This window comes from Cygnus olor, chromosome 1, assembly GCF_009769625.2.
Source record: "Cygnus olor isolate bCygOlo1 chromosome 1, bCygOlo1.pri.v2, whole genome shotgun sequence".
In the NCBI taxonomy this organism is placed as follows: domain Eukaryota; kingdom Metazoa; phylum Chordata; class Aves; order Anseriformes; family Anatidae; genus Cygnus; species Cygnus olor.
In genome coordinates, this window is record NC_049169.1 from 165110680 (window position 1) to 165130121 (window position 19442).

The 19442-nt window shown below is 39.9% G+C and overlaps 1 protein-coding gene and 1 long non-coding RNA gene across 40 annotated transcripts in view; one reads left to right on the forward strand and one right to left on the reverse strand.

Moving 5' to 3' along the window:
- The window catches only part of LMO7 (LIM domain 7), a 130329-nt gene that overhangs the window by 42639 nt on the left and 68248 nt on the right, over positions 1–19442 (reverse strand). For 37 of the 39 annotated variants that reach the window (XM_040540154.1, XM_040540144.1, XM_040540108.1 and 34 more), the window contains 3 exons: positions 1932–1962; positions 1412–1525; positions 745–943 (listed from right to left, as the gene is read on the reverse strand). In XM_040540154.1, coding sequence (XP_040396088.1) covers positions 745–943; positions 1412–1525; positions 1932–1962 — 344 coding nt within the window. Of the gene's footprint in view, positions 1–744; positions 944–1411; positions 1526–1931; positions 1963–7959; positions 7985–8420; positions 8544–19442 lie in introns of those variants that run through there. The other 2 variants (XM_040540022.1, XM_040540060.1) reach the window with 2 other exon arrangements.
- On the forward strand, positions 10277–17404 carry LOC121061430. Its single transcript, XR_005815089.1, has 2 exons — positions 10277–11169; positions 15869–17404. It is a non-coding gene; the product is annotated as an uncharacterized LOC121061430 (long non-coding RNA).

The window sequence follows — 19442 nt, forward strand, 5'->3', positions numbered from 1 at the left end:
TAACACCCATTAGAAGCCCTGGGTATGTTGCATAGGTAGCATGACTAGACTTTGCTTTGCTCAGAACAGATATGCTCCATGCAGCTTTGGGCCCATTGGTTTTATGTTACCCACATGGTACAAAATACAAAAGCTCTTTTTTTTTTTTTAATATAACTTCTTTGAACTACAAGTTCATATAGCATTTTACAACTGGGAGAAAAATACAGATTACAGATGTCAGGATCTAATGTCACAGACTTTTTTCTTGTTACCTTTCTTCCCCTGACAAACAAATATCAAAAATAACTACCATTCTGATTTTAATGTAGGTGGGAAAAACCCTACTTACATTGAATATTCACAAATAGAATGAAAACAGAGGTTTGATATATCCATACTAGGAACTAGGCAAGAAACTTATGCAACTGCTGCAGTTTTAGGTGATCCCATCAGGATCTGAATTCTTGCATTCACCCTCCCTGAACTATAGAAAAATGCCCCCCATGGACATGCATCCTAAAACAACAGCAAAGGGAAGAGTCCCAACAGCTCTTCCTAGGGAAATTCCTGCAGGCATTACTTTGTTTCTACCAACTGTTCAAGGTCAATATTTACTTAGGCAAAACACAACTGTGACAGTTACAAAGCTAGATTACCTTTCAAGCCAAGTACTGGGCACCCAATGGACCAGGCCCATACATCGTCTTCACTCAACATTCATGAGACATACGCTAACAGAAAATTTAAAAGAGGAAAACATACCTTCACTGCCACCTTTCAAGGTTATGTCTGATGAAAAGCTTGTGGAGGATCTTGAGCCAAGAGAGTCCAAGCTATCGAAGGAATCGTCTCTTTTATGGCTAGCTGAAGGTGGAAAGGGCTCTCCCCGGTCCACGTACCAAATATCACCGTACCCACTATCCCTGCCACTTCTGTTCAGGTGGCTAGACTCTTCAAGTGCCTATGGGAGTAAGTTTTGAAAGATGTTTTGTAATAGTTTAAGGCAGAATGCTACTAATGATTTTTCACTCAAAAATTTTAAAATGCGTTGTGACTGCAAAACAAACTTTAACAAAGACTATTGCAACACCTCTGAAAGAGACCTATACAACACAAGGTCTTAAGTTTCTCTCACTTCAGCCTAACAGGATCAAAACAGGGCTCTTCACAATCTATTAAGTCGATCACAGCAGATGACCTCTGAATTTCTTGATTATATTGTTAGCAGAAGAACCAGTGTAAGCTAAAACTTATTCCCTTTCACACAGCCTTTGATAGCAAGCAAAACAAACAAAAAATCCACATGACTGTGTTCCCCAAATTAAAAATAAAATTAACCCCCCAACAGATTCTTTAGTGTTGACGCTATAACATACAGAAAAGTATAAAATTTAGGCTATTTATTTAATACTCCTTGTGGATTTCTTACCTTGGTCAATGCTTGCCCTAATAACTTCTCAAATGCTTTAAGATTGAGGTATGGACCATTATAATGAGGGTTACTTTGTGCTTTTCTCCCAAGCCAGTATAATGTAATCAAAACCTAGGGGTATAAAACAAACAAACTCGAAGTTCACTACTTGCTTTTATACTGGTGTATGGTTTGAGAGGCATTTAACTATGCTGTTACGAGATGTTTTCCAAAATGAAGTATTAAAATCTTGTCTACAGTATAAGCCAGAATCTCCATTAAAACCAAAGACTGTTACGATGCACATAATATAACTCAAGTAATCAGATATAACTGCTGTTTCTAATTATTACATTTATTTGGAAAGGAGGTTAGCTGCACGGAGATCACCATAACATGACACTAATTTGCATCAGATGGAAGAACAGCAGAAGAATAAGGTAAGCATGATAGTGCCATAAACAGAAATGTTTTTAAAAGACATTTAACCAAAATTAGTGTAAAATTATTTCAGAAAGCATTGAAGAAAGTATCTTACATTTTTCACTCTTCTGTTGGTCTCCTCTGGTCTGAAGCAGGGCATGGAACAAGAAAGAAACAAAACAAAACGAAGTTTTAAAATCACTTAAACTTTATTATTCAACATTTAAATGGTTTGAAATCCAATTAGAAACTAGTATAAAATATGAAACTATGACTCTTCCAAAAGAAATAAAAAGCAACGTGCTTTGAATTCTCAGGCATAACTCCATACTATTTCAATCATTACATATAAAGCAAGAAAACATTTTAGTTTCTGATTTGAGAGGAGTTCAGAAAGGCTCTAGGCTTTTTTAATTAGCCAAGGTTTTTAGTTACCAACAACTACAAAAAAGTGGAAAGCAAGCTAATGACTTTGGGCAATATAGTTTCTATTATCCAGGAAGAGCTTTGGTTCCATATGAAAGCAAATTCATTTGTTACAACTAGGGGGTGGTGGGAGGGTGGTGAAGTAGTATTATATTTTCCAAAATATTTGCCTCATAGTTGCGTAGGACACTTCAATCTAAAAAGATTTTTTTCAGACAAAAAAAATATAAGTGAACATCTGAAACTGGGACATCTGGAGAGAGCTGCTGCAGGGTTGGAAGGAGGGTTTTGGTTTGCTTTCATGTGAGACATCTCTCTCCAAATAATAAAAAAAAAGGATACAAGCACTAACATTAGTGTTTTGCTTTGTTTTTTAAATGACTGATTTGTGGCACATTTTCCAAGCATACCAATGCACACCCATAGTGATCCTGTTCTCCTGCTGCTCCTTTTAAGGACATGAAGAAACTTCTCTGATGGGAGCCTCCCAGACAAGAGGTACCACAGGTTTAGTCCTCAGGTGTAAATATCCACAGTTGGACTGCAGAGAGCAACTGAGCCACACTCCCATCCTCACTGCCAGCGTGTAAGGAGGGGAAAACTGCTTCTCACCCATCTAAATAACATATCATGTGCCCAAGATGCTTTTGGTTTTGGGCTGGCTCAGCAGCAAAGCGACACATGGCAGAAGGGGGAGATTCCAACAAAAAAAACAGGTGAGGAATCAATATATGGTGGCAGAAAGTCCTACACAGAGTCCCAGTTAAGACCCACGATGCATTAGGTCACATAGCCCATTTCTGGCTGGCTGCCTAGGAACAAGTTAGTCAAAGGGTGCAAGGAAAAAGTAAAAAACTGTGCAGTAGTTGATGAGGTAGCAAAATGACTGGGCCTGGTCAGCATAGACAGCACTCATTAGGGAAACATGATACTCAGTGCAATGCGACAACCAGCCTGCCCGCAGATTTCCCCTCCCGCTCTTTCCTCCTATCTTGAGGAGTTCGTTCCCACTCAGGCCAGCTGGGATCGCCATGCCCATCCACTACACCATGAAGAAATCACACGGCCAAGAGCATGAAGTCATCGTGCACCCAACCTGCACAATGCCTGCCTGAGACTTCCTCAACATCACACTGTGAGGGTGACACCGGTTTTGTAGCAAGCAACATATTGCTCATAGAAAGGAGAAATGCATCTCTTCTAATGTCAAATATTTGCAAATATGTTTTAAAACCCCTTCTGAAACACACTGCCGTTTGGTTTTGGTTTTTTAAAAGGGCATGAAATTGGAGAAATTTTTCTTCCTTTTCATCAGTACATGGATCTCTTTGCAGATGTAGATAGTACTGTACATGCTATGGCTGTTACCTAATGAACTGACTAGAGGCAGGTTGGTTACCAAGCAGAAAAAGGAAAATTGTTCTTGTGATGCTGTGTATCAGCATAACTTTTTCCACACCTGAAGGAGAATGTTTTAAAGGTCTCTTTAGCTTCAAGGTCTAAGAGACTTTCATTAGGGCAGTATTTCCTTCATTATTTGCAATTGTAAAAGCAGAGGCTGTGTATGCCCTTGCTAAGGATGCCTTAAAGCTTGCTTCCACACTTTAGCAGTCTAGTAAGCAGTGAAAAATTCTGCCTTTAGTCAGCTGTGGCCCATATCTAAGAGGTTGCTGGTCACACCAGCTTTCAGAAGGAAGCTCCATGATTGAACATGGTGTCCACTTCTGCTCTTCATGAGTTCTCTGGGATCATTTAGGTCAGTCATTTGCAACAGGAGGAACACTTCACTGCTTTTGTTTTTTATATATTGCCTAAATTTGAATAATCATGTGCATAATGATGCCTATGTACCTGGGCTATAAATACTGCAAAACTTAAAAGTGTTCACATAAACTAGTGAGCATGGTTTGCCCGAAATGCAGGCAGAAAACTATTTCACACACACACACACAAATGGGAGACAATGCTCTATTCACACGTTTGCTAGGCTAACAACGGAAACAAACTGTCAAGTTGTTTACTCAGTACAACTTTTCCAGATTTGTGACTTTACTTACGTTACTGCTCTCTTTGAACTATGCCTGTTAGCTTCTGAACCTCTTAAGCAACTTGTCACAATAGATGTAGCCAAGCATAAGAACAAACAGAACAAGAAAACCCCTGCTAATCTAGAGCAATCAGTTCCTCATTTATATAGGTATATATTAATTCTTCGACAGCCCTTACATAAGGAAAAAAGGGGACTCTGGGTGATTAATGTATTGTCTGAGAATCTGTGTAAATTTAAGATTTTGTTTTTGCCAAAAAAAATAAAAAGCCAATGCTGTCATCTTATTGGAATGTCATAAAAATCAGTTGTCACATACAGACTTCACAGCTGCTTCTCCTTTGTGAGGTGTGCAACTTGCAAAAGATGCAGTTTGGATTTGTTTGCTATCTTCCTCTCAAGTGACATAAGAGCCTCTTACACCTACATCTTGGCCAAGCTTAAACCATATCCAAACTATGTGTGCACAAGCCATTGCCTAGTTACTCCCCAGTATATTGCATTTAAAATAGCATATTGTTAGAATGTTGTGGAAATACAACATGAAATAGTTATAGTAACAGTTTCTCCTTCATAAAGAACTATCACCAAAACATAAATACTATGCAGTACTAGGCAGGTTGGCTGGGGCTTTGAGCAACCTGGTCTAGTGGAAGGTGACCCTGCATTGTCCCCATGGCAGGGGGGCTGGAAATAGATATTTAAGGTCCCTTCCAACCCAAATCGTTCTATGATTCTATGCAAAGAATGGTCTAATGGGTAGGTCTGAAAAACTATGGATCATAGCAGCAACACAAAGCTAGAAGTCATAACTGGCAACAGCCTTCTCTGAAGTATAGCAAATTCTTTGCTGCTGTGTGAGGAGGCAGGAACCTACCTTCTCTGACAATCCAAAAGCGAGCTGCTGCTCTCACCTCTGCTCTCTTCTCACACGTGGCTATCTAGCTCTAAAAATGTGGCCAAAACCCTCACATTCTCACACTCTATTTGACTAAATAGGTTAGAAGATGGAATGCAAGAACTTCAGCAATGCAGCTTTTAATCTTTTTAAACACACTAGGACAATTATAACCTAATTTTGAACATAAGTCAAAGTGCACACACAGCACTGGTTATACAGACATTAATTGCATGAAAGCTGTTCTTGCACCAGGTAGAGGTAACCAACTTGCTGAAGTATTTTCAGCAATGCAAACAAGCATCAATCCTACATTGAACAATTCTGAAAGAAAGTTGCTTTTTTATGTTTTTATTCAAAATGATGATAGTGCCCATCTTGTGCAAACTATAGCCTTTATGAAAATGTTATTCTGTGTAACCTAATTTCTGCCTTGAATAAATGAATGCCATTGTGCTGAAACTTATAAGCAGGCTGCTGCTTTACTCAGGAGGGTACAGCCAAAGCTGCATCTTAAAAACAATCTGCTGAAGAAGCGTGATCCAAATGACAATTCCACACCGCTTACTAAATCATTTCATGTCACTTCAAATATTATCCTCATTTTCCCAAAGGTTTTTATTTCTCATTTCACTAACAATGCAACTTCACTAAAGATGTCTGAACTAAGCAATGGAATCTGCTAAAGAGGGCAGCTAAGATTTTACAGAAATAATCTTATTGCGTATGTACGCTTTGTCTGCTCCTGCCACAGTCACAATGTTTTTAGTGTTATTCTGAAATTTAAAGAAACACAATTCTGATCCTCTGTGTTGCCTAATCTAATCTCAATGTCAAACCCCAACTAACATTGAGGTCTCAAATTCAAAAACTGCAGCTTCTAATTCACATAAGGATGAACCTTAAACTTTTATCGAAACCACTGCTGATAGTTCTGTACAACTTCGAGGTTAGCTATCCTGGAAAATATATATCAGATGCAGCATGGAAGTCTAAAGGCCATGACATGATGTGTGAGATATAATAATAATTATGAAGAAGAACTGCACAATTCCAGGCTGAACACTGCTACAAAAGATGTGAAATAACCACCCATGAAGAAGTAATGCCTTCTGTGTAAGTCATCTGATCTACGTCAATCATTTAGCAAACAGAAAAAAAAGACAAATGGGACAAAAATAGCTTTCACTTGTTAGTAGATGAGATACTTAGAGACTAAATACCTTAGTCACATTTGAACAAAATGCACATTCACACACATCGCTCACACCCAGTCACCACTAAGGGAGGAATGTTTCTCTAATGAGAACCACTCTACAAGAATAAAAGAAAGGGACATGGCAGATCAGCAGACTGAACTGCAGCTCAAGGAATTTATTCTCAGCTCCACTGTTTGCTCAAGGTTAAATAGCAAAATTAGTCACTAAGCCCTTGCCTGACAATACAAAGGCTTTGGCAGCAGCTCTACCTTCAGGATTTCCTGGTCTCCCTTCCCCTTCCAGCCGCCTCTGTTTGCTGCCCTGTGGTTATGCCAACACAGCTCTGAATCACACTGTGAGTCAGGACCACAGGGCTGAGCCAGTTTCTCTGTTTGGGTTTTTCTAATATACATTTTTTAATGCCCCAATTAGCTCACTCATCTGTTTTACGCCACACTCGTACAGCCTCATACTGCCTCAACATGACAGCGGAGACAGCACATGGCCACACGACAGCAGAGAGGTGCTTGGTTTTGAGGCGCAAGGAAAGCTTTCTGTTATTTTGATGTACTTTGAGGTATTTCAAAAAAAATTGTACAGGACAGTCATACAACTTACAGTGGCAAGCAGATTGTAGTAGTTGAAGAAAAAATCAACTCAACTTTAACAAATCATAAAACATATCCACTGGAAATGCCAACACTTGCATACATCTATCTTCTGTGTCTCTGTACAATAGAGCAGTGTACTATAAGTAGCTATGTTCAGGTTGACTGATTTAAAACCTTTTATTAAATATACCCAGTGGTTTGGATTTTGTTTTCCTAACACATTATTTGGTTTGCTTCCCTGATATCCTAATATATATTAAATCCAGAAACCATCAATTCATGGCAACAGCTCTACTTTGACACTTGACTTTGTTGCTTTCCAAGGAGAAAATCAACATGGAGCTTAAGACCAAAACCAAGTTACAAGATGTCAGAGCAAAATCTTGGAAGATGATTTTCCAGCACCCCTTTCAGAAAACGTGGCTTTCTGAAGGTCTGTTTCTAGTGTAGAAATGCACATGAAATGCAGATATCGATGCAGAATTAACAAAATCTAACTATATCAGAGAATCCTCTTCCCCTAAATGAGCTATCTGCTGAGTAGTAATGATGTGGTCATGAGAGATAAGATAACTCTGGTTCCATTTACAAAGAGGAAGAAGGGACGGAGACACTCCCACTGACAGAAAGGAATGTGCCAGTGACAAATGCACCGTGCCCAGTGCCAAACCCTTCCCTTGGTGACGAGTACCCCAAACAACCTGACAGCTGCCAAAGCTATCTGTTTCCCATCCCTTCCTCCATGCTACATTTCTTACTAACACAGGACTTACACAGAAAAGAGACTTCAGTTTCAACAGAAGTATCGGTGCTCTCCTTCTCACTTTCTACCCACCCAGGTAGCGGTTCCACCACCCAGATGCCCTCTGAAGGGCTTGGGAAAGCCTTGTCCTGACCCAGGGGCAGAACAAGGCTCCTTGCTGAGCTCCAGGCATTCCAGCCCGACAACCACCCTCACTTACGTGTCTGAGGAAGACGGAGGGTTCGAAGGGTTCTCCGCCCCTGCCGAGGTAAGCCACACAGGAGACAAACGCTGTCTGTCCAACTAGCAGCAGACTTGTGCTAAGTTTTAACCTCTTTGGACACCTACTCAACTGCTATTAATATTGCCGTTATCGGATTTCACTGAATTCCCGCATGCTGCTCAGAATAGAAAGGCTTCAATGGACAACAGGACTGTGGCATGGGTATGGAAACATGAGGACATTCCTCCAGCCAGCACTTGGATTCTTAGCGAACTGATACTCAGCCCTGAGAGCCACAGCTCGCCGCTGAGATTGCTGCAAACAGAATGGTCTAGTTATTGCAGAAGCGTTTGAGAACAGCTTTTGAGAACGCACCTTCCTACTCGACTGCTCTATAAATACAAAAAGCACATGTATTTTCCATAGCAACGTATCCACCGCACCCCCGTGCCACTTACATTGTAACCGTATACGGTGTCAGGTGTAAAATGACGGCAGAAAGCGTTTCTCCATGCCCCTACAAAACCACCGGCACGTAGCACGGAGCTCCGTGAGCCCTGGTGGCGAAGCAGCCTGTCCCCACCCCACACCCTGCCCTGCTAATGAAGGGGCCAAGGGGTGGGGAAGAGAAGGATGCCCAAGAGGGGAAAGGCAGTGAGGGAATTCAGCTGGCCAACACCCTCCGTGGGAACACAGCCCTGTCCATCGCCTCAGAGCCCGTCCCTTCATACTGCCTCTCCGGCACGGTGCTTCCTTGCTGATCTCACCCATTATGCTCCCATGCTATTCTTAAATCTCTTATCAAAACAAAAACAGGCACTTCTAGAAACGCGCATCAACCCTGGCGAGTTACAGGACACTCATATCATCCATTTCCTCACACTCTTTTCCAGCCCCTCCCTGGGTGGCCCATTTCTGCCAGCTTCCTCATATCTCAGCATAAGCCATGGGCTCCCCCCAAGAGGAAACTAACGTTCAGGATGTTGCAGGGCAGGCAACATACCTGTCAAATAAATTACAGAAAAATAAAAAGCCACACCCCACACCAAATCCACAAAATACAGTGCCAGAAGAACAAGGCTGTGCAGAGGAGCCTGGCTGATAACCCGAGTGCCCCTCATGGGTCAGGACTTGGCAGAGGGAGAGGGAGGGATCATCGCTGCAGTAACAGCTGGCAGAGAAAGAGGGGATTGAGGGGTACCTGCACCCTTCTGCTCAAATTTTAATGTATTAGAAATACTTTAATGTTCTTTAATATCATTAGCATGGCTTTGTTGACTGCTCCTTTTCTGTATGGTTCATCTACATTAGCTTCTATTGCATTCAGTTTTGAAGAACCTTTCCCTACATTCAGTCATCCCTACCAAACTACACCAACTTGTGTAAATTTTGTAGATTAATCTGAATAGAAGTCCATACGTGGAACATACACAGCATGTTAGCTTTCTTTCCAAAAGGACTAGCTGGTATATCTGTGGGGTCGTTCTGAATAATAAGTATCAAAATAGGCAATTCGGTGCAGTCCTGTATGATTTTAGGAATGCATACAAGAATACATGAAGGTACAACTGTAAACTAGCACAGAAATAGTTCAACAGCAAGTCACAAAAAAAGTATTCTGTATAAAGTACATTATTTGCTTTAGCTGAACTGCAGCAACCATGGCAACTCAGCATTTTTTCAAGGCAATACCAATACTCACTTTCCTCTATTGCCTGATGCCTCTTTGCCATTATTAAATTAAGTATTTCCTATACTGTTGTCCTTTTCACTCCCACTCCTCCATCTAATGACAGCATTTCAATATCCCCTCTTCCCACAGACAGATACTAGAGGTAATTTTGTAGAATAGCCCTCAACACTGACTCATTTACTCCCTCTGAGTATTGCTCAGACACCTCTGCACCAACTCAGGGTATAGATAAACAACTTACTGCAAGGTAAGCTAGGGTAAAAAATTTTCCATGTACAAACCATTCCCTAGCAACTGCCTGTGCGCACTCTTTTGCCCTCAACACCCAGGATTAATACAATTGTTCAATTAGGAAAAAGCATTCGGTGGTGGTCCCTGAGGAATAGGTAGGATTTGGCAGGTTATCCATCTTTGCTTACTCAGAGAGACAGTTTTTTTTTTTAATAGACTATATAATCAGATAGGAGAATAAACTCTGACTTCAATCTCCTGCCTTGCCCCATGCTCTGAAAAAGATTCAGTAAACGTAATTTTTTTTTTTTTTGTCAAGCAAACAGGCGCTGATGTACAAACTCCTTGCGTATAAGCAAAAGTTTATTACAGTTCATAATACTCAACAGTAACTTCAGGAGGTTTATTTAATTTTTAGGGGTACAAAAAAGTCTAAAAACATCATGTCTATACAATATAAGTTATACCTCATATTTGGCAAATAACATACCGGTTGACAAAGAAAAAAAGATGACTGGCAGTAACTTATACCAAGTATCACTATGCTCATGCCTGTGCTCATATTGAGTTTCAACAGTGCAAACAGGTATTTACTTGGTTGCTGTTGTTCTAATGCATACACAGAAAACAATTCAGTGCATAGAGGTGACTCACTAATAGTTTAGAGAAAAAATTACAGATGCCTCTGCTATGGCCCGTGATTGGGAGGTGGTCTAGACTTTAGTCCACTCCAGTCACCATCTCTGCCTGGGAGCCAGAGGAGGACAAAGTTTATTTACCATTCAAAACAAAATATTCCCTGGAGAATCTCTGGATTCTCTGACTATCTAACCATAGTCTGGTTATCTTATTTTGGATGCCTGTATTACATTACACAGGAAAGGACATGCCTTTTGCCAGCTGCTAGGTGAAAAGAGGTAACCAAGCCAGCTATAAAGGCTGGACTTTCCCATTCCTTTGCACCACAAAATAACTACGATTGCAAAAACTGAGGCTGATGGAACATCCACTAGCCTGAACTGTCTGAACATGGACATGAATATTGCTGATCCCTCAATGCTGGATGAAGACAAAAATTTGAAACTGACAACCAGGGCAGCGTCAGCCCCAGCCCTTCTTTATATTTTCAACTTTTGCCTCAGCGTTAAAGAACAAATACTTTAACATTTTAAAGCAGGATTACTAAAAGCACAGCTTTTGGGGAAAATATCATAGAACTGGGATTTTTGAAGTAATTTAGATCAATTTATAGAGATGGACAGATGACAAAATGGAGGTACAAGGTAAGTGCAACTTATCCCATGATAAATATTTTCGGAAAAAAGTTAAAGCTATGTTGGAATTTGTCCTTAAGTAAACGTAAATCACTACTGCATGGCTGAATCATTTAGTTTAATGTCTACACTTGGAATAGAAACTTTAAAGGACTACTGGCTTTTGTAGGTAATATTTTGGCAAAATATCTCACAATCAAAAAGCACTGAAGGAGTTACAATGCTTCCTTTGTAAGATTTTGCCTTATTTTCTTTATATTTCTTTGAGTTATTCTAGCAACACAGATCACATCATCACTCACCACACAGAGCACAAAAACATGACACAGACGGAACCTGACTTTTCTCTATGAAAGCCAGTTCTCTATCAACTTGAGTTGAAGCACGTGTACCCAAAAAAAAGTGAGATAAGTAGATCACAGAAATACAATCAGACTTTAATATTTCCTACCTTTTTTTCCAACTGCCTTCATTGGGAAGACAGATTCAGAACTAGGAAAGAGCCCTTCAATGAATGCAGAATTAAATGTTTATTTATTCAGCCTTATTGGAAAAAATGCTGGAAGAGAACATACTTCCTGAAATTAGCTCTCCAAGACGACATGGCATCAAACAGAAACAAAAATTAAAAAAACAAACACTACCAAGTTATAATAAAAATAAAATAAACTTCACAAAGTGAAATTTTTAACTAACTCTTAGCAAAAACATGCCCTCTTTTTTTGGGGAGCAGACAAGATCTAAGATGAGCAGATACTATTTTCCATATTTGCTAGAATTCTCACCTTCTGTCCTCAGTTCCTGCAACATGCCCATGTAGTGGAGCTACTTAAGAATGTAACTATTCTTATTCAGGTTCCTTAAAGCTTCAGATCTATTTCTATAACATATGAAATGACTGAATTCAATTTGTTCCTATCAATATCACCGGATAAGTATTTGCTTTTTGGTGGAAAAAGAAATCTGTCCACCCCAGTGGACAAAAGCACTTTAAAACTGCTTTAAGCAGCCAAGATAGAGGGTATTTTAAAACATTTGCTCAAAACATTAAGCGTTTGAGGTCAAGTTTTCTGGCCAAGTTTTTAATGTTGGAAAAATGAATGCTTCTTTGCTGCAAAGTGAGAGAATGGGTAAAAGTCCAAATACTTGCTTTGCCAGAATGTTAGAAGGTCTGTGTGGGAGGCAAAAAGGGGGAGGCAAAAAAAAACCACAAAATCACCTCCCCTGGCCCTCCCCCCCCAGTATGACCATATACCTCTGGAGTTGGAGAATTTATATCAAACAATATTCCAAGCATCCCAGGCTACTGCAACCAAATGTGCTAGAGTTTCTGTTGTCAACTTAAAGGAGTCTGAAAATAAAACCTCGAACAAAATTAATGATATGGAAAAACAATCCCAACCACAAAACTGTAGATGATCTCACACCATCTCTTTTCACGGGTACTCATGAAGTATGTAATTTGTACCACGAAACTGATGACTGAGGAAAAAAGCTTAATACACCAATTAAGACACCACCAAAATGCTCCAACAAGCCATTACAACTCAATCTGGTGGTAGGGAGGGAGTGGAACAAAAGGATCCAATTCTGCTCCAAGTGAGGCCATGGCAATATTCCCAACATTTTTAATGAGTGTATGAGTAAATGCTAAATTAGGAATCTTCCTTCTCATGAGAAAGTAGATACTATATGCACTAACTCCTGGAAACTGCAGTTAGCCATCTGCAGAATTTCCCCAACTGTCTGGCCAGAAGTAGGCTCCTTAAAACACACATGGTGGTTGTAAGCTATCATTCCCAGAAGCCACTCAAACTGCAAAGCCTGGATAATGAAACAACACTTAGGATCTGGAATAGGTTAATCTAGAGATCCTCTACCTAACAATCCTCTACAACTACCTGAAAGGAAGTTGTGGGCAGCTAGGGGTCAGCATCTTCTCACAGGTAACTAGTGATAGGACTAGAAGGGATGGCCTCAAGTTGTGCCAGGGGAGGTTTAGGTTGGAAATGAGGAGACACTTCTTCTCAGAAAGAGCAGTCAGGCATCGGAATGGGTCGCCCAGGGAGGTGGTGGTGTCACCATCCCTGGGGGTGTTCAAGGAAAGGTTGGACCTGGTGCTTAGGGACATGGTTTAGCAGGTGACATTGGTAGTAGGGTGATGGTTGGACCAGATGATCTTGGAGGTCTTTTCCAACCCTAATGATTCTATGATTCTAATTTCCACACAACAACCGGGCAGAAATTTTGACCCTGATAAGGTAAATAGAAACCTAAAAACTTGTCTAGGAATCCATGGCTTAAACATATCTCTATGAAAGGATCTCTTATAAAGGCTGTGAATTGCAATCATTATTGCATTTAATCATTGCAAAGATTATATCAAACTAATGATTAAACTTCAAAGTATGTCAATTGCAACAGTGAGCTACAAGGCTCAGCTTCCTAGGGAAGAGTCCACACATTGCATTAGCAAATACTAAATCCAGACTTTGGAGGTGTCTGTGGAAACAGCCCTTTTGATCTCAAGTTCTTAGTCCTCTTTGAATTTAGAAGTCCCAACAGCAACACTTCTGTGGCTGTATTCACTGTTTTCCAATTCAATTAAAAGACAAGGCCTTATCATCCCCCAGTGAAGACTTCTATTATAGACAGAATGAGAAATGCAAAGGTAATTCGATAAAACTAATCGGATGTTTCTCCTCTTGATTACATTTAATTATAGAGTTGCTAGCCTACCTGAAATGCAGTTAACCTGAAAATGCAGTTAGGGAAGGATCTCACAGGTCTCATCTCCAGGGTGCACATCTCCAGGGTGCACATTGCAACAGCAAGATTCGGGATAACTTCCAAGGTCTCCCTCTCTTTTCACCACCAAGCTAACAGAACTACAAGTAGTAGTTAACTCGGTGCAATAGAGGAGTAATCAGTATCATTCTCCAACAAGGAGAATAGATCAGTCTCTGCTGGTGGTTTAGGAGTAGGTTGTCAAAGTGCAGCAAAACTAAGGCACTTCTTGACTCAGACAACCACCATAAAGCACAGGGGAAACAAATGGGATGGAAACACCTTCATCCTTTGACCCAGAGAAAGCATACGTGAGAGATAAGCAAACACAATGATAATGCTCAAGGTTGCCAGGTGGCAAAATGTTGACCCATGTTATCCACACAACACTGCCTGGCAATAAAAACCTACACTAACTTTTTTTGCAGTATACTTTCCCTTTCTTGCTGCATAGCAATAGACAGGTGGAGAAGGCAGCCATGAAAAACATAACTGGAGTGCTCTTTAAGTGTTATCCTTCCTACATGTCAGTACAGGTGCAGTTCATGATCCAATTAATCTGCTGAAGTCTGTATCTTAAAGTTTAGTCAGTATTCTAGATGTCTTTTTCAGCAAGTGAAGGTAGAAAATGCAACAGTCATCATCATCATCGAGGAAATACATTAATGGCATAGTAGAGTGTACAAGTTCTTTGAATACTCAAAAATAGCTTATACTGCAGCGTAAGTTATGCAAGCCTCGTTTCTAATAACATAAATCAGTTCCATCAAAAACAGCTCATGCTATAACAAATCAGCCATCTGTTTGATGCTAACTTATTGGAAGACACTGATTCAGAACCACTTCAGTAGTCAGATATTTATTGCTCTGTGAAAAAGAAGGATAATTAATATTAAGGCCTCTACCACACTGCATTTAAAGCTCCTCACCTGGAAAACAGCACATTGAGTAAATATAAAAGTATGTACCTCTTTTTTTTTTCAGGCTGGAAAGAATCTGTAGAAGCTTTCACTAGGGAAAAAAAATCCAGAACTGTTGCAGGAACTCTGGACAGAGCATCAAGCATATAATTATATGAACCATTATTAAAAATTACGCAGTTACTTAAGCCTCTGGGTGGGGGGGAAACGGCTAACAGACACAGGACATGTACACAGATGAATATATTTGAGCTTTTTTATATAATAAAGTTACCAACAAAAAACAGGCAATATTTCACAAAGAAAAGCTGTCAGGAAAAGAACAATGCATTAAAGACAGATATTCTATGCAAGGAAAAAAAAAGCATCCTGTCGAGCATCCCCTAATCCCTTCTCTTTTTAAGCAGCGACACTGGAATTTTAGCACTGATGAAGGCTGAAACAAGAACAGAAATCAGCAACTTATGAAGTAAACAGACCTTTTTTAACATACAAGACACATTTAAATTCATTTTATGCTCATTTACAACGTGTAAAATCTAAATACACTCATTCTGAGCGTCATACCAACTACCCCCCTCCCCAGTATGTTCACTAACATGCCCCTCATTTCAGAGCAACGTCTAAAGATGAAAACTGCTTTGAAATTATGCTTTCTTCAAGGAAAAAAAAAGCCTTTTCTTTTTGCTAATTTTTGTTAGCACAGCAGATTCTGCATTTCACACGTATAACTGAGCCTTACCAAAGTGTTTCCACAAGTAGAAGACCAGCCAGGGAGCACCACCGGGGTAAGCCAGCTTTAGTGTAGTCATTATCAAAGTCAAACCAGAAAAGCAATCCTATTCCATGAACACAATATCATGTACTCTCTTAGTTATCAGATTTATTACAGGTACAGTTGTGTGGTTTTTGTTTGCTTTTAAAGTGAAGAAATATTAGAATAAACTGCAATTTGCTTTATTTAATGAATCTACTTTTTTTTTCTGCCCTGTCTTCTACAGGGCTGCCCAGAGAAGCTGTGGATGCCCCATCCCTGGAGGAGTTTAAGGCCAGGTTGGATGAGGCCCTGGGCAACCTGATCTAGTGGGTGGCATCCCTGCCTACGGCAGTGGGGTTAGAACTAAATAAGCTTTAAGATGCCTTCCAACCCAAGCCGTTCTATGATTCTATGACTATCCCAGTTTCCTCACACTCTTTTCTTTATTCCTGTATCTCGCTGAGTTGACCATCACTGAACAGCAATCTATTCAATAAACCAGATACTTTCAAATCCTAGCTTAAAACAAATTACTGCAATATCCTCCACCACCAAGGAAAATAATTTTTTTTCCCCCCTAATAATTACCCACTATTTTTTTCTGTGTGTGGATCAGGGCATTACACAACTTATTAAGGAAATGGATGAAAAGCTCTACAGCTACGTTTTGTAATACCATTAAAGAATAACCTTTTATAACTGTCACCTGTCTTCTACTTCAAAGCAGGCACTCTTTGAGGCTCCCCAGTGTTGCTGTTTGTTTTGCAAGTTGTGTGGCAGAGAGGCCCAAGCAATGAAGAATGAGAAGAGAAAAAAGCATCTTCATCAAGTATCCTATCCTAAATTAGCTGGAGAGTTATCAGAAGGCTATTTCCAAACCACAGAAGCAGTGGCACATTGATCACCTACAGTAAAAGGACCTTAAACTGAGATTATGCTATGCCTTCTTCATTTACAGGAAAATGCTGATTCTAGAAAATTTTACAGGTAAACACTGACCTTAATACACTAGTTTTGAAATTGAAAGCAGCTTTCGTAATTAAATATGTAACATTGACAAAGATGCCACAGTACCAAGAGCTGAAGTAACCTGAAATAATTAGCTGGAGAATTCTCTCATGGACTAAGGTAGAAATTAAAAAAACACTGTTCAGTAATGTTCTTCCACCACTCTCACTGCTACTTATTTCAGCTCACAAGGAACCCAATCTCTCCTGTGTCTACAGATGCACAAATAACAGGAACATGTTCCATTAAACACTGTATGCCAAAACCTACATGCAATTAAGCCTGACCAAACAGTTTCTAGGAACATGAAGATATTTGCTTTCCTGACAAAAATTTCGCAAACAAAAGCTCCTTACATAACTACCTATGCCTTGGGTACATTTCCATCAAAAAGATTCCTTCCCCAGGAAATAAAAGCGAGCTTCTCCCTCCTCTGACTGATCAGTAACATACCTTCATTTTTGCACAAAGGAAACCACACAAATACATTCCTGCATAACAGAAAAGAAGAAGCTCAGAGTGTTCACTGCTTCCCCACCTCCCCTGGACTGAAATTAAGCCCATGCAGAGTCTTTCAGTTCAGGTTCCTCTATGAAAATGAGGAAAAACACCTGTGGGTATGCAAATGAAATCATTCTGCCCTAAGAGGTGCTGCATTTGAGAATGGGAAGATGGATTTTGGTGATGCTGACAATAGGTTGCTATGCTTCTGTGACCAGCTGAGATCCATTTCTCCACCACAGTTAATAATAAAAAACTGTATTCTTTAACGTTAGCTTTGCATCTGATTTTACTGTAATTCCTTTCTTTTGTTCTCGCTACGTTATCTTCTAACGAGATGTGTAGAGCAACACAGCAATTTAAGTAAAGCTCAGGTTAGATAGCTACACTAAGCAGCACAGAAATACTAAAACTCTTGCGGACAGGGAAAGAGAAGTGAGGACAAAGCCATGGCACGATGCTACTCCAGTGGGATGCAGTCACACATAGCCATGACACACAAGCTCTGGAGGCACCATGGTAGGACAAAGCTCTGGGCTGCAGCTCAGTGTTAGCAAACGTGCTGCTGCTCCCACAGTCCAGGCACTAAGTCAACCCAGTACACTTCATTGCGCAGATCTACTCTGTTCATTTAAAACAAAGAGAAGCTGTGTACTGTCTAAACCAGTATACTCCTTTCTTCTTCAGAGCCTATGCTACTTAGGAAAGGGAAGTCTCTGCTTTTTGACCTACTTCTACTTCACCATTTTCATTTATGTGCTCGTATTTGAGCTGCTGGAGGGAACCAGGACTTGATTTTTTATTCTCCTCATATATCTTTATGTTCAGTGTGTATTTCTATTTAGACAGTTTTTCAAGCCACAGCACTTTTTCATTACAAAATTCATCTTTTGGGAAAAAAAGGCTAAGAAATCCTAGGAAGAAGAGATATTTGATACGTTAAGTTTGTTTTCAAAAGTAAGATTTCCTCTCTCTTCTCAGCCCTATTTCAGTTGGAGTAGTGAAGATTTCACAACTCACACTTGAACTGAGTTTCAGAAGTGTGAATCCAACCCTTGCCTTCAGATTCTTCTCAGTTTTTACCTTGTCCAGCTTTCTCCCACACACATTTCTCTGCCCTTTCACTGCAGCACCTTATTGTGCAAACACACTTCCTGACAAAACCGACAAGCGCCAGCACTTCACTCCAGCTTTTCTCTTGATAATACTCGCACTGTCCATTAAAAGAAGTAAATTTATCAAGCAACTTTGGCAGACACCCAACAGTACAAACACAGGCTACCTGCCTAGTTCATTCTGAGTACCTGAGGCAATACTGTATGCTCTTTCCACGACAGTACTGGGAAGGCATCTGATGAGCTGAATTTGTCCTCCTGCACACAGAGCCTGGTGCACAGCTGCGAGCAGCTACTGTGCAGCCACCATTCATGTGGACCCCAGCAAACAAAGCTCAAGATTGTGGGCTTGTACACTGTCTGCCATCAGCCCATGGATTCATAGGCTTACAGTCCTACCCAAACAATGAAAAAGAGTACAGGATAGGAAAGTAAAAAGAAATTTACAAGCACAGTCACATTATTTTGGTGGCAATCACCACCCTAGACTGACTATACCACCCGAGTAACTGGAAGCTTCTGTATGGGTTATGCCATAATTAAACAAATTGACTTGCTGAATGCATTTGCGGGTTATTCAAATAGTATTAGAAAAGACTGAATTAAACTGAAGAATTTGGTCACAGCTAAAAGAGGAAAGTGTCTCAGAAGGACATACTGTTACTTATAAAAGTTATTCTTTTACAATGTAATTATTTTCCTCTTGAAGGAACAAAACATCATAATGAAATGTCGAATAACACTAATTAGTAACTACTGCTAAGTGGCTTCTGTATGATTTCTCAACAGCAATCAACATCGAATACAAGAGAAGAGTCCGTATTTCAAAGAATAAAGTGTTCTGCACAGCAAAAGCAAGTGTTTTGCAGGATGAGCACAGCAGAGGAATATCATTACTGATGCATCTTCTGTGGTTATTCAAGCTGGGTGGGTGTACCTTCTGCATAACCATCTGATGTGTGATCTTCCAGTTACATTACCCATGCCAAAACCAGTAACAAAACCTCTTAAATTAACTGATCTTTTTAGAGCAAAAGTAGGTTTTCAGTAACGATGCTGAATATAGCATATGCAAATATATGTGCCAGCTTATTGGCAGAGAACTTCAGCCATTCCAATTATTCTTATTAAGCTCTTACTAAAATACCAAATGGTTTGATGAAAGAAAAGTTAAAATTTCTAAGAATTCATAAT